This window comes from Lichenostomus cassidix, chromosome 5, assembly GCF_008360975.1.
Source record: "Lichenostomus cassidix isolate B80296 chromosome 5, HeHo_3.0, whole genome shotgun sequence".
Lineage (NCBI taxonomy): Eukaryota > Metazoa > Chordata > Aves > Passeriformes > Meliphagidae > Lichenostomus > Lichenostomus cassidix.
Genome location: NC_139486.1, coordinates 13,751,854 through 13,765,460, shown reverse-complemented (window position 1 = coordinate 13,765,460; position 13,607 = coordinate 13,751,854). Strand labels below are relative to the sequence as shown.

At 36.1% G+C, this 13,607-nt stretch overlaps 1 protein-coding gene across 3 annotated transcripts in view; it reads right to left on the bottom strand.

The window, feature by feature from the left end:
- Nucleotides 1-13,607, bottom strand: part of ATG2B (autophagy related 2B) — a 44,735-nt gene that overhangs the window by 18,096 nt on the left and 13,032 nt on the right. For 2 of the 3 annotated variants that reach the window (XM_085061436.1, XM_085061438.1), the window contains exons 9-23: nt 13,252-13,406; nt 12,423-12,534; nt 12,025-12,286; nt 11,017-11,167; nt 10,407-10,499; nt 10,048-10,236; nt 8,477-8,750; nt 6,743-6,848; nt 5,505-5,697; nt 5,228-5,370; nt 3,923-4,080; nt 3,468-3,640; nt 3,019-3,169; nt 1,966-2,165; nt 1,073-1,153 (exon numbers count right to left, since the gene is read on the bottom strand). In XM_085061436.1, coding sequence (XP_084917562.1) covers nt 1,073-1,153; nt 1,966-2,165; nt 3,019-3,169; nt 3,468-3,640; nt 3,923-4,080; nt 5,228-5,370; nt 5,505-5,697; nt 6,743-6,848; nt 8,477-8,750; nt 10,048-10,236; nt 10,407-10,499; nt 11,017-11,167; nt 12,025-12,286; nt 12,423-12,534; nt 13,252-13,406 — 2,441 coding nt within the window. The remainder of the gene's footprint in view (nt 1-1,072; nt 1,154-1,965; nt 2,166-3,018; nt 3,170-3,467; nt 3,641-3,922; nt 4,081-5,227; nt 5,371-5,504; nt 5,698-6,742; nt 6,849-8,476; nt 8,751-10,047; nt 10,237-10,406; nt 10,500-11,016; nt 11,168-12,024; nt 12,287-12,422; nt 12,535-13,251; nt 13,407-13,607) is intronic. The other variant, XM_085061437.1, reaches the window with a different exon arrangement.

Below are 13,607 nucleotides of genomic sequence, written 5' to 3'. Positions count from 1 at the left end.
TACACTATAAAAGTTTTTCTTAAAATTTTCCATGCCTGGGGCATATCATCACTGCTAGTCTTTTGGTTTTTTCTTCTAACTATCTCTTTGGACAATTTTTTATTTGACCCCTCCCCCTTCCAAAAAAGTTTGCCTGTAATGCACTTGGGAATGTTACTTGAGAAAAACTTCACAGAGCAAAGAAGCAACATTAAAGTAGGTCACACAAACCCACAGGAATATTATGCTGAGGAGAAAGTAATGACACAGCAGAGGCCAAGCCCCAAGTTCAGCTCCACACAGTTACACAGTAACAATGCATGTAAAAATCAGCATATCATACAGACTGGAGGATAAACAGGAGAAGATTGAATGTGAAGGGCTACTATCTAACCCAGTATGGTGGAAGTACATGCAACTACACTGCTCCTGTGCTAATGGCATGTCCTGCCTCGTGTGCTCACACACAGATCAAGGGGCTCCAGCCCTGTCTGCTATGCTGTACCTCTACATCCACACCTGAGTACAACCCTTGTCGTTCACAAGTGTTCGTGTAAACTGCTGCTCACTGCCTCCCTGAATTCCTCTTCTCCAGTACTGCTATTGTAGCACTACAAATTAGGAAATGTACAAGCGAGAAACGAGACTTAAGGGATAAAGCGAGCAGGAGGGAAAACGACAGAAATGCTATCAGTACTGCAAGTAACATGTTTGCTTGTACTGAGGGTGTTTTTTAACTTAAGGATTATTTACGTACTTGAATAGTATTGCACTAGTGAGATTTTTCATCTGAATTTTAAACAAAACCCAAAACCAAACCCCAACAGAACAAGGTAAACCCCCCAGAGCATCCCTGACATGTTATGGGTGAAAGTTAGGATGATGAGAGGAACTGTACCAAGTGAATAGACATGAAATAATTTAAAAGTAAGACTATCCTATGTCAATGGTCTCAAAGAGACACAAGAAAGAGTAACACTTTCAAGAGCTGAGTACAGCCTAACATCAAGATTTTCCATCAAGATTTTGTTTGATAGTTAGAGTAATGAGACTGAAATTGAAGATGTAGTCAAGAAAACTGTAGCAACCTGACCTGTTCATGCCAGCTTAAACCCGAAGGCAGCACTCGGTGCTGAAGGGTGGCTCCTCGTAGTCCAACAGCAACCAGAAATTCCTGCACAACAAAGCTGCATGACTTAGCTTACAAGAAACACATGCAATTATTTCACATCTAGATTACGAAACATTATCATCCTTCTGTTCCCAAAAATCTCCAAGTGTCTAGAAAAACCCTGCTTCCCAATACAGGAACCCTGGATGATACAGTATCATACTTTGTGCAACAGGATAGTTTAGAAATGGCAGCTTTGTGGTGGTGGTAGGAAGTAAGGTTGCCTGTACATTCACTTGGGATTCACCAGAAATTACCAGGAGTACCAACCCAGTGTAGTTCACATGTGAAACAATTGTACCCCATAACATTTTGCTGGTCTGCAGAATCCTTCTTTAGACAACTCCACCAACCACCATAGTTTGTCACCCCTATGCCAGCTAAGAGGTCATCTTCCAGCCACACTAATGAATGCTACTGTCATTTACCAGTGCCATTCCAAATAGGTAAGCAAAGGGTGCCTATTAGATGACACTGCTAGTTAACTGCAGTGTAACTCTGTATTTGTTCTTGCCTGATCTCTTGACAGAGAAATTCAACAAAAAACAAACAAAAAAGGTCCACTGTCCAAAAAATGCATTCAATAAAGAAACAGTGTCATCAGCAAAGAGAAGCATTGGAAGAATTAGTAAATTAAGCTGCTATTTAAATTTTATAATCCACTCAAAAGATTCTAACTAAAACTTATAATTTGAAAATTAATGTCTGAGAACTATATGGTTTCTTCATCTATAACCCTTCTAACACCATGTCTAGATGCTTCCATATAAACTGAGATAACTCAAATAACTCATAAAAGTACAAATAACACAAACCTTTGTATTGCTCTCTATTTTATCTGATTGGATTTTGACTGCAACAGTCAGCATACTTGGACTATCCACTCCTACTCCATCTGAAGTAGTCCTACTAAGACCATCTTCTTCAGAAAAACAAATAGTAGGCTCTAACCAATGGGGACGTATTGTGCTGGGCAGTCGTACTTCAGAGGAAGGGACAACTCCATCTACCAAACCTGCAAAGAGATTTTGGAATGAATTACCAAAGCTGTTACTGATTAAGTGTTAAGGAAAATCCTTTTTATGCTTAATGTCTACAAAATTATTTAAATGATCAAAATTAGTCATGCACACTTACAACCAAAAACTGTGAAGGGAAGGCTATAGGTGATCCAATATTTAAAACCAGGGTTTTTGCTATAATCTTCAATGTGAGTATTAGGGATTGAGGTTTTTATTTTGCCCAACAGAGTGGCAAAGTTCAAATAAAGGACAGAAATCTCCTAAAGTTACATGGAGAAATAGGAACATGTATCTCCTCTTCATTTCATGAGATAGTGCCAGGCTAACTTCTAAACACACAATAACCAGGCCTTGCACTGAAACATGAGTACTGCTGATTCACAGACATCTGAGGGAGAAACCTAAAAATATTTAATTACATGGGGTTTTACCAGACATAGACAAACTACACAGTCAAAGCTCTTCACCTGTGGACTACAACTAGCTACTCAGGAAAGAACACAGCAGCCACGGATAACCTGTAGCTTTTTTAACTAAACCACCAATAACATGTAGGAAGCGTGTATTTTCATAGTAAAAATAGACTGTACAGCTAATTTGCCAGAGCATCACAATATCTTTCAAGACCAGCAGTTGTCAAGAAAAGTTGGAGCTAAACTGCAGCTAAATATAATTATCATGAAGTTGCATTTCTGTAGCATTTCGAAACATCGGCCAAAAATTATATCCATTGTACCAAATGATACACTACGACAAAAGAAAAAGAAATACAGCCTTCTTCCTAAAAGGCTTCAGGCTTATTTCATTTCAAATTTAGTCCCAAAGCCACCTCAATCTCACCCCTACCTTGGTGATATAAATTGAGGCTGCTAGAATGGAGACAAACATAGTGTCTGTCCTCAAAGCCTTCGTATTTAGTCACGCTGAAAAGGGAACCACTGTTGAACTCAAACCAAAATTCACCATATTTTCCTTCCAGTGTATTTCCATCATCCTGCTGAAAGAAGAATAGAAATGATAAACTTAAAGCTGGCAGTTTGCTGCATTTACGTAGTCTAAACCAACACAACACTTACTACCAATACCTGTTTTCCTGCTTGCATTTCAGTTATTCTCATGTGAAGCAAAGTAAACAGAATTTACAAAATATTCTGTTGCATTATTACCTAGTTACAGTAGTATAAAGATTACAGAATTCCTGTTAAAAACATTAGCTCCTTCCAGATAAGTACATACAGCATGAAGGTAATTCATGGTCAAAACAACAAACAACTTGTTCCAGCCCAGTGCCTCACCTTTACATCTGTGAATATTGACACTAATCCATGTGTCACATTTAGCAGAACAGACAGAAAGCTTTGTGAGTTCTTATTCTGTGAGTCAAGCTTTTTCCTTCTGCGTGAACGGTAGTTTGGATCAACAGTGGAATAATACTGTAGTGTTTCTTCCTCAGATCCACTTTCATCATCTAATAGATAAAATTAAGAACAACTCATTTTCTAGCAAGCACACATATTATGCCAATAACTCACTGTTTCTCCATTGGTAATGGAATTCAATTTCACACTTATTTTACTCGATTAAACAGTAATGTCCCTTTCATTTTTTCTTGGTTTGAGTTTTCTCGTAAGTTTACACAATTTTTCCACTAACAGCTTAATCACAAAATCTTTCCACTAACAGCTTAATCACTTCAGTAAATTATAGTTCTAAAGCATTATAATTCTAGATGATTTATTAAGTGTATTACCATAATGAACTGCAGATTTAAATTGGCTAAAGCTGTCTTTACTGAAAGTGTTGATGAGCTGGCTGGCCACAGACAGTCCAACACCGTAAGAAAGGTTTTCAAATGTTTCTACAGGAGATGGAGCTGTGGGTTCCCACAACAATAAATCATTGCTGATCCTAGGAAGAAATACATTACTGTTACACAAACTACATTACTATATCCCCACTTTGTATTAAATCAGTCAAGCATAATTCCTTAGCAGACTTTATATTACAGATTCCAGATTCCATAAACAAGACAGAGAAAACAAAGTTCAAGAGCACAAGAAAGAATAATATATTTATGAGTAAAAGCAATAAATAATGGAAGTAACTTTTATTCTATAATTATGGTATGCACATATCAAAATTTATCATGTGATAGTGACACAAAAGCCTCTGCTTCTGTGTCACTATCACATGTTAAACTTTGATATGTGCATACCATAATTAGTAGTTATCTATTAGCTCAGTAGGTTGGAGGAGGAGTTGAGAAAACTCTATTTTGATCACATCAATTTTCAACTAAGTTGTAGGAAACACTGATTCTTCAAATGAGTGTATTTGTCAGGGTAAAGACAGATGCAACAACCAGTACAGAAGTATTCCAACAGAATATTCAATGAAAGGTTTTACTTTGCCTCTTTGGAAATGAAAATACTCTGGAAGTAAAGTAATACCTATCAGAGGCTAAAATAGATCAGCATCGCTCTTGCATGTTGCATAGCATAGTACCAATCTAGTAATATTCTGTTGTTTTTCAGACAGAAGACTAACAGAAATAAATGGTAAACAGCCATCTGTAAGTTGGATTCACTTGCTCTACGTTTTTGTAAACTTTTGTGAGGCTTACAAAACTGAGTTAGGGCTTTTTCTCTGACTGCCTTACACTCTAGAATTTTAGACGGAAAGAATAAAATTGAGTGCAACAGTTTTTCAAGTATAATGATCTGTTTAAAGAAGAAATCAGAAAGATTAGAACAAAACGCATCACTGCACTGAGATCTGAACAAAGTATTCACTGAAAGCCAAAGACTATTTAGCTTTACCCTTTGTTCACAAAATCTTTCAAACATTTTAGCAGACAGCTGCCATGGCATCAATCAGATGCATGACACAATAGTGTCACATTAACTTGGAAAAATATTTATATAACACTTTCTGTTTTTAAATCAACTATACAAATGAGTTCCTGCTATACCTGCTTAGATAATTGTTTTTATCAACAGTGAACAAAGAACTGAGAGTACAGGTCATGATAACCAAGCAAAACAATTATACTTGCCTGTTGTAAAGTTTTTCATAAAAGCTTTTGTTTGGTAATGTTAAGTGAATGTTTGGTAACATGAGTTCCAGTACATAATGAGAATTGCTAATAGTTTTATCCTGAAATTCAGTCATTTCAACTACATCTCCTGGCATCACCATCTGAAAGAAAAAAGAAAAAAATCTTAACCAAAAAAAACCAACACCTAAACAAAACCAAAAGAGGAAGCCAGAAGTTGGACATAAAGCAGTGAGAATGTATTCATTCACAAAGCAGTAACAAAATTTCATAGTACCTCTTCATTTTCAAACATGACCCTACGAGAAGAAAAAGGAGAAGGCTCTGGTCTTCTAATATCACACACATCCTTCAAAGAATGAGACCCTCCTTCTTCTTCCTCTTGAAAGTTATTATCACCTTCTTCCTCCTCAGCTGCTATCCTTTCCAGAATAGAGTGCACAGCCAGAGGGTTTATTTTCAATACAATCCTGACATTGGAGAAGTTATGAAGAATAAGCCATTAGAGATGCTTATAATGTTTATATTTATGCTCTGTCACATGTCCCATAGTTCTACTGGCTTGTCATTAAATACACAGAGACTAAATAGCTCAAAAGTCTAGGGACTTTTTTATTAGATAGTAACATATTTTATTACCCAAAGCAATACTAACAAGAAAAAAACCTAACTTATACACACAAAGAAACATTGAAAAGGTACCATCAGGTGAAAGAAAATGTTAAGTGTCTGATGTTTTCAACTCCATCAGGTGACCATATAAGTGACCTAAGAAAAACATAGCACTCTCCCAAAATAATGCTTGTTTCACTAGAGCATTAACAGCTATTAAAAAATGCTTTACTGCATGGTGTAGCATTTTACATGTTAACACTGTTATAGAAAAATTTATTTGTTCCATTATAAAAGAAAAAATGTCCATATAAACTTGCTGTCAGATAGTCACTAAATGTGTGGCAAAAAATGTACACAGCAAATGCTGTAGCAAATCTAAAATTGCCTCTTTAAACATCTTATTACATGATATAGCTGCCAGGTTCTCCCCTTCAGTAAGTCTGAAGCTCTGTATTGCCTTACATGTGACATAGGCTGCAATAATTCAGTCACAATATAATTATTCTTACCATTGTTATGGCTTATATTAACATTTTGAAGCAAAACTCAACTCAGATGACTTGTTTGGTATTCAGTAATGAATGTCAGAGAAAAGGTAAAGTAACAAGCAAAATGGGAGGAAGTTTCAAGTCTAATCATTTACCTAACTTTCACTGAAATTTACTCAAGTCCATGCAGAAGCCATTATATATTAAAAACCATGACACATTATTAAAAATGTAGAAGTTTCAGGGGGCTTTTTAATTAATTCTTGGGGTCTTTTCAATAGTTACATAGTCTTTCTTTGCAAATTATTTTCAAGCATTTACCACACAGGCATTCTGCATTAACATTAGAAAAACAGCAGTGCTTCATAAAAATCTAATCAATCCACATTAAAAATATGAAACTTTATTTTACCGAGGCCAATCAAAATTGTCTGATGATGATGTTATATCTCCATCTGTGCCACCAGACACCTGAAAAAATTTTACTGGTGTTTCTGCATTATCTTCTTCAAATGAACCTGAATAGAAAGAGATTTTTTTAGAAATTAATAGAGGAATGACAACTCCTAACTTCAGGTTAGCTAATCCTCAAGCTGGAGTCTAACAAGACTAACTTGTCAATGCTACTTACTAAGCTACTTAGACAAATTTTGTCATTTCTTCCTCCAAACAATTAATATTAACTTTTAGAAACAGTTATTATTTTGCATTATGTTCTAGCTAGCAGTAGTTAAAAAATCAGATGCTTCCAATGCATAGATATCTCCATTTACATTTATAGAAACACTATATTTTGTCACAGCCTTGATTAAGTACACATCAGCGGAGAAAGTTGCTAATATAAACCAGTCTCATAGATTTATTGCTTTGAAAGATGTTGAAGGCACGAAATTATTGAAGTTTTCCAATTCTAGTTATTTAGGGAATCAATCTCAGAACCACAGCACTACTAGGGTTAGAAAGGACCTCTGGAGGTGATCTAGTCCAACCCCTCTGCCAAGGCAGGGTTACCTAGAGCAGGTTACATAGGAACACATCCAAGTTGGGTTCTGAATGTCTCCAGAGAGGGACACCCCACGACCTCCTTGGGCAGCCTGTGCCAGTGCTCAGCCACCCTCAATGTAAAGAAGTTCTTCCTTGTTTTAATGTGAAACTTCTTGTGTTTTAGTTTATGGCCATTGCTCCTCATCCTGTTGGTGGGCACCACTGAAAAGAGCCTGTCACCATCCTCTTGGCACCTATCTTTGAGATACTTAGATATTTATAAGATCCCCTCTCAGTCTTCTGCTCCCCAGACTGAACAGACTCAGCTCCCGCAGCCTCTCATTATATGAAAGATGCTCTAGACCCCTCATCATCTTTGTGGCCTCTCCAGTAGCTCCTCATCTTTCTTGTACTGAGAAGGCCAGAACTGGACACAGCACTCCAGATGTGGCCTCAGCAGGGCCAAGTAGAGGGGAAGGATCACTTCCATTGACCTGCTGGTCACAGTCTTCCTGATGCACCCCAGGATACCATTGGCCCCCCTGGCTGCAAGGGCACTGCCAGCTCATGGTCAGCTTGTCACTCACCAGTCCTCTTGGGTCCTTCTCAGGAGAGCTGCTCTCTGCTAGGTCACACCCCCACCTGTGCTGGTACTTGGTGTTCCTCCACCCCAGGTGCAGTGCACTACACTTGATCTTGTTGAACCTCATTAGGATTCTCCCCATGTGACTTTCCAGCCTATCAAGGTCCCACTGAAAGGCATCACGGCCTTCAGGTGTATCAGCCATTCCTCCCAGTTTTGTCACACCAGCAAACTTGCTGAGAATGCATTCTATACCTTGGTCCAGGAAGGGTTCCTTCATTTCTGTACTTGACTTCTAACTTGCATAGCTGTAGCAACACCCTACAAAACTTACCCTGGGTAAAGATCACAGAGATACATGATACAGGAAGCAAGCACGTATATACATCTCCTAGCAGTATTGTTTTGACTTATGTTGGTATTTAGTACAGAACACTAAAGTACAGGAGAGATATCTACTCCAAAATTCAGGTGGAAGGACACTCCCTGTGTTACTCCATATGAGAGGACCTTTTTCGCAACTACATAGTACCTGGGAAAATAAAAAAGGACTTTTGAATAGAATATTAACATTCTTACCAGTTAGTTCTTTAAAGGTAAGCTCTAATTTAACTTGTTCTGGAGTTGACCCTCCTACAAATTCAGTTTTAAATTCCATATCAGTAAATTCAAGATGAAGAATCTCCTTCTGAAGTGATTTCTTAAACCATGGCCCTCTTTCCTGATCTGACCGTAGATCAGGTATTGGGAAGCGAACAGAGAGATTTAATGCTGGGGCAGTGACTTGAACTGAAACTCTACAGTTTGCAGGAGTATGTGAATCATCCAGAAAAACTTCAGTAAATGCTTTATGCTAAAAAAAACCAAACAACAAAAAACAAAACACAAACAAAAGTGAATGAAAAGAGATCTAAATTAGAGAAAATAGCATTTAAGTGACAACAGGGAAAGCTTTTGATGATGTAATATCTAAACATGAAAAAGATAATTTATACATCACAGAAAAAATTCATTAAGACCAACTGCTATTGCTCTTAGGATATTCTTCTATTATTGGTGCTGTAAAGATTCTACTTAAAAGTCAAGTATTTGCAGAGATTAGCAATCTTTCAAAAAAACAACTATTTTTACTTTTTTTTTCTCTTAAATTAGATAGTGAGAGCACCAAACAACACTCAGCTGCAGTTACGAAACACCAGGTCTCAGACACTTTTTAAAAAATTGCTGCTGTTGCAAAAATAGGAATTACTATAGTGTACTGCCCCTTTCAGGAAGTCACAGTGTCCAGCTCCTGGCACTTTCATGGCCTTCAAATCCTCCCCTTTTTGCTGATCATTGAAACAAATCAAACTTGCAAGACAGTTATATTTACAGAAATGACTGATGTCTTACAATTTTTTTTAATAAGGATTTAAATATAACTTAAATAGTTTTGAAGGCTGATTTTTCTGTAATCAGTCAATGCAGCAATAAAACTACATGGTGCTGTGCAGAAGATCAGTGAGTGGCATTAATCATTTCTCAAGTATTTTAAGAAAAGTCTTCAAGTTTAATGCTATTGTGACAAACCAAACGAAGACAAACAACTTTCAGCTTCTTCCATCTGCTGGTCCCAAATCACTACATAGCAATGCATATGTTCCCCGTTCTCTCTGTCATCTACCCCAAAAGCAGGTAATGCACAGCAGAGGCAATTGGGCTGATTGAAAACTAAAGATTTCAACATAGAAGTGGAATTGTTACCAACAGTTTGTATCAGCTGCTGGAAGGCATGATACGACAGACTAGGGATGAGAAGGCAGTCAAAATTCCTCTTTTTTTGCCCAGTTCTCCTTGCTTCAAGAAGCTGAGAACTTTCACAGTTTGTGAAGCATCTACCACTGTCTTTAGGTTTGTTATCAAGCACACAATCACTGAATGTAAAATAAGACTGTCGGACGGCTACTATTCTGTGTCAGAAGCTGCGGAAAAAACCAAACCCCAATCAACCAACCAACCAAATCTCTCTCACTAAAAAAAAAAAAATAAATAAAAAAATCTTAGCTACCACAAATCAATCAGAACTAGCACCTCAGGCTTACTGTCACCCTACCTTTCCCCTGCAAAAAAACTCCCAGCAAGTTTATTAATCGATTTTACTTTAAACTTACCAGACTTATGTGCTTATTGTAAGAAGCATACATGTGAGATGCCATCATCTCCACTGTAGTTAGTTTCTGGGGTTGAAGTAAGGAATTTAATCTGTCTACAATACTAATATCCAGCTCACAAAACACTGGACTTAACTTTATTTGTAACTCTGCTTTCTGTGGAACAGAACTGAGTCTCCCTTGACTACCCTGAAAAGAAAGAGAAAAAGCACTAAATTCTTCAACACAACACAGTGAAACAAATTATAGTAAGTAGGAGTTAAGAACTCTCTGTTTAACAACCAGTTTTCTGTTCAAATGAACCAAATTAGACAAAGGTTAATGTACAGAAACTTGGTCTTTTTAATCTCCCATCTTACCTGAGGTCCTCTATTATCTAAATGCTTATAATGCAGCTGAAGGCATGGCATAGAATGAGAATCATTTCGTTCTTCAGAATGAAATGTCAGCAGCTTCAGAAAAAAAATTAAAAGTTTAAAATGCTTAATAAATAAGAGGGAAAGAGTTGCCACAGGAAAAGATTACATTTTACCTAGAACAGACAAGTAACCCCACACTGAAGTCAGTGAACAGCCCCAGGTCAACTGTTTACTCAATCCACATATTCAACTACCTTATTGGATATCTCTGACCATTAAAAGAGCTGGAAGAATAATCACCATCCCATGAAACATTTGCATTGCTCAATTTCTTTGGTTAGTTTCTGGAAAACATTTTCTCTAATGCCTAAATCATGTTGAGCAGATTTAAAAGAGAAGTAACTAACGAAGTTTGGCTACTTGGTGCTGCTCCTGTCAGGTATGACAGAAGTTGGGGTCACTATTTGACCTCGGAATTAAAATTTAAATTATATTTTAAAAGCATAACGTATTTTAAAAACATTTAAATTACAACTACTTTAAAATCTAGCATTCTCAGTTATACAATTAACATTGCTTTTTTATGGAACTTCCTTTACTTTTTACATACCTCTGTATAGTGAGGCTGCATGGAATGAGAGTCAGTAGAAAAAAGGCATTCAAGGAACTCCATATCTCCAATGGATAAGTCAGTACTAAAACTTCGAGAGGCAGTTCTTTGTCTTTGCTCATAAGACACTTTAATGCCAGTACCTATAAACCTGAATTATTAAAATTATGAGTTATTAAAAGTAGCATAAAATAATAACAATGATGAAAAGTCAAGATTTAAATATGCCCAAAAAGGATCACTACAATCCTTTTAACATCATTAAAACCACCAGAATCTCTCAAAAAATATGAAAATATCTAATTATAACAGATTTAGCAACGAGGACAATGGAGTTCATGTTACACATTCAACAATGGTCAGCATAAGGATATTGCTAAAGGACATTTTAGACATCTAACCTGAGGTGCAATTCACATAAAACTAACATCCTTAGACAATGAGAAAGTCAAATATCTCACAAAGTCTAAATTACATACATAAGGTAAAAAATACACCCTTAAATATTTTACTTCACACACTGTACTGGGATGGTAAAAACTTCTTCAAAAAAAGACTGTTGCCTGACTTTATTATCTTGTTCACACTTAAGCTTTATCCCTACTGATATCATATTTTGCACTAAGTAAAGCCCTAAGCTACTTCAAGCAGTAATCACTATACTGGAATAAAAACAGTCCTGTAAAACACAGCTATTTCTAAAGAAATAATTTACTTAATGATTCTTGACTCTCTAGACTTGTAGAAACTGTACCTAATTTAATTCATTTATTAAAAAGCTAGGTGATTTTAATGTTTATTCTCTTTTCTTCTGTTTTAATTAAAAAAAAAAAAAAAGAAGTCTTGGACAACAGATGTCAAAATTCAAGATTACTTTGAAATTAATAAAGAAGTCTAATGCAATTCAAATATTAAATGACACAATTCCTATGGAAATAAACTTACTTTATTCATATTTACTTAAAATATATTTTTGTTAATTATATTTATTAATAAGCAAAGTTATACCTAAGGTGATCATGAGAACAAGCTTCTGCAAATACTTCTCGGAAGGACAGAAAATCTTCTGTTGAAAACTTAAGTGGCTCAGCCTTTTCTATTCGGGCAAAGAAATCCCGAGCCATTGGTGTCAATGGGTTAAGGTTCAGTGAACTTTCAGGTGGGGGTAAAGGGTCAATATGAAGTACAGACACTGAGAAAGTTCCAACTGCCAGTCTAAAAAGTAGCTCAGGTCTGGATTCATCCACAGAAACAGATCTGGATGGAATAGCTGAAATACAAAATTAGGTTCACGTAATTTTTCAGCAATAACACATTTATAAAATCATCTTACTTTTGATTTTCACTTCTTTTTACCAAGTTGCTGCACAATTCATTTTCATAATTATCTATCTATTGTTACTTACATGTCCTTCTTAAGGAAGTCTGGTGAACCATATTGGCTGTTAGCAAAGAACCTCTTGGAGGCTGTAACTCTTGTTTATTACGATCAAGAAAATCACCCCAAGTTGGCTGCAGCTAAAAAAAATATGTATGACCTTAAATTTGCAGAGTTGTTAGACATTGATCACATAATTAATGAGGTAGATGAACAAAAAACTCTAACATGCATAAACAATCAATAGCATGCCATTTAATGGAGAATTAGTGCTCAACTTATCAATGTAGATGTGTTTTACTTTGGGTTATGCTTTTTAATTCCAGGAGCATCTACACCCACACATTTTTAAAGCTAAAGGTGCACTCTCCATGAGCATATATTGCCTTGCACCTTTCTAAAAAGTACAACTATTCTTCATGGTCTTCATTAAGGAAAACATTAGGTACACAACAGATTTGAGAAAGATGGTGATAACAACACCATAGTTTTTATGTTGTTTGAGGAAAAATGTAATACAACAATTTTGTACTTTTTACTGTCATTGCCTGTGTAGTCTATATTATAAGAAAACCAGGTGGCAAACATGCAGTAACTAAAAAGAAAATAAATCATAAAACATCCTATATAAGTTTCAAGGCATTTGAAAACACACCTCCTAGCTTAGTAGCCAAATAAATGAGAAAAATTCCAATACCATTTCCATAGCAGAAAAGGAATACTATCAGCTCTAAACATTTCAATTGCTCTCAAATTTTGCAACAGTTTCTCACATTGTAAAGAAAGCAGCAGTTATGCAACAGTTTCAGACAAAAGTGTTAATTTCTAGAAGATTTCAAATGTAGTAAATACAATACCACTGTAGTGCTCAGTGGAGATCCTGCTGGTGTAGTTGTGTATGTACTGGTTAAAGACAAGTCTAGATCCATGGTTGGAGGATCTCCAAGAGGTGGAAGGGAGGAAAGGCTGTGAGACATGTCCATTTCAGCCATTGAGAAGAAAACTTCTTCCTCTAATAAGAAGCACAGATAGTAAAGAGTTATTTCCTAATTCAAAAATACTTTTACTTCTAACAGAAATGTATTCATAAGTCCAGAAATCTAACTGCTAGACAGAAAAACCAGCTAAATACATGATTTACAGAAGATCCAAGTTTTCTTGACATGAGACTAGTAGTGTCTATGGAGAGAGATTTAAATAAAAATAAAAAGGT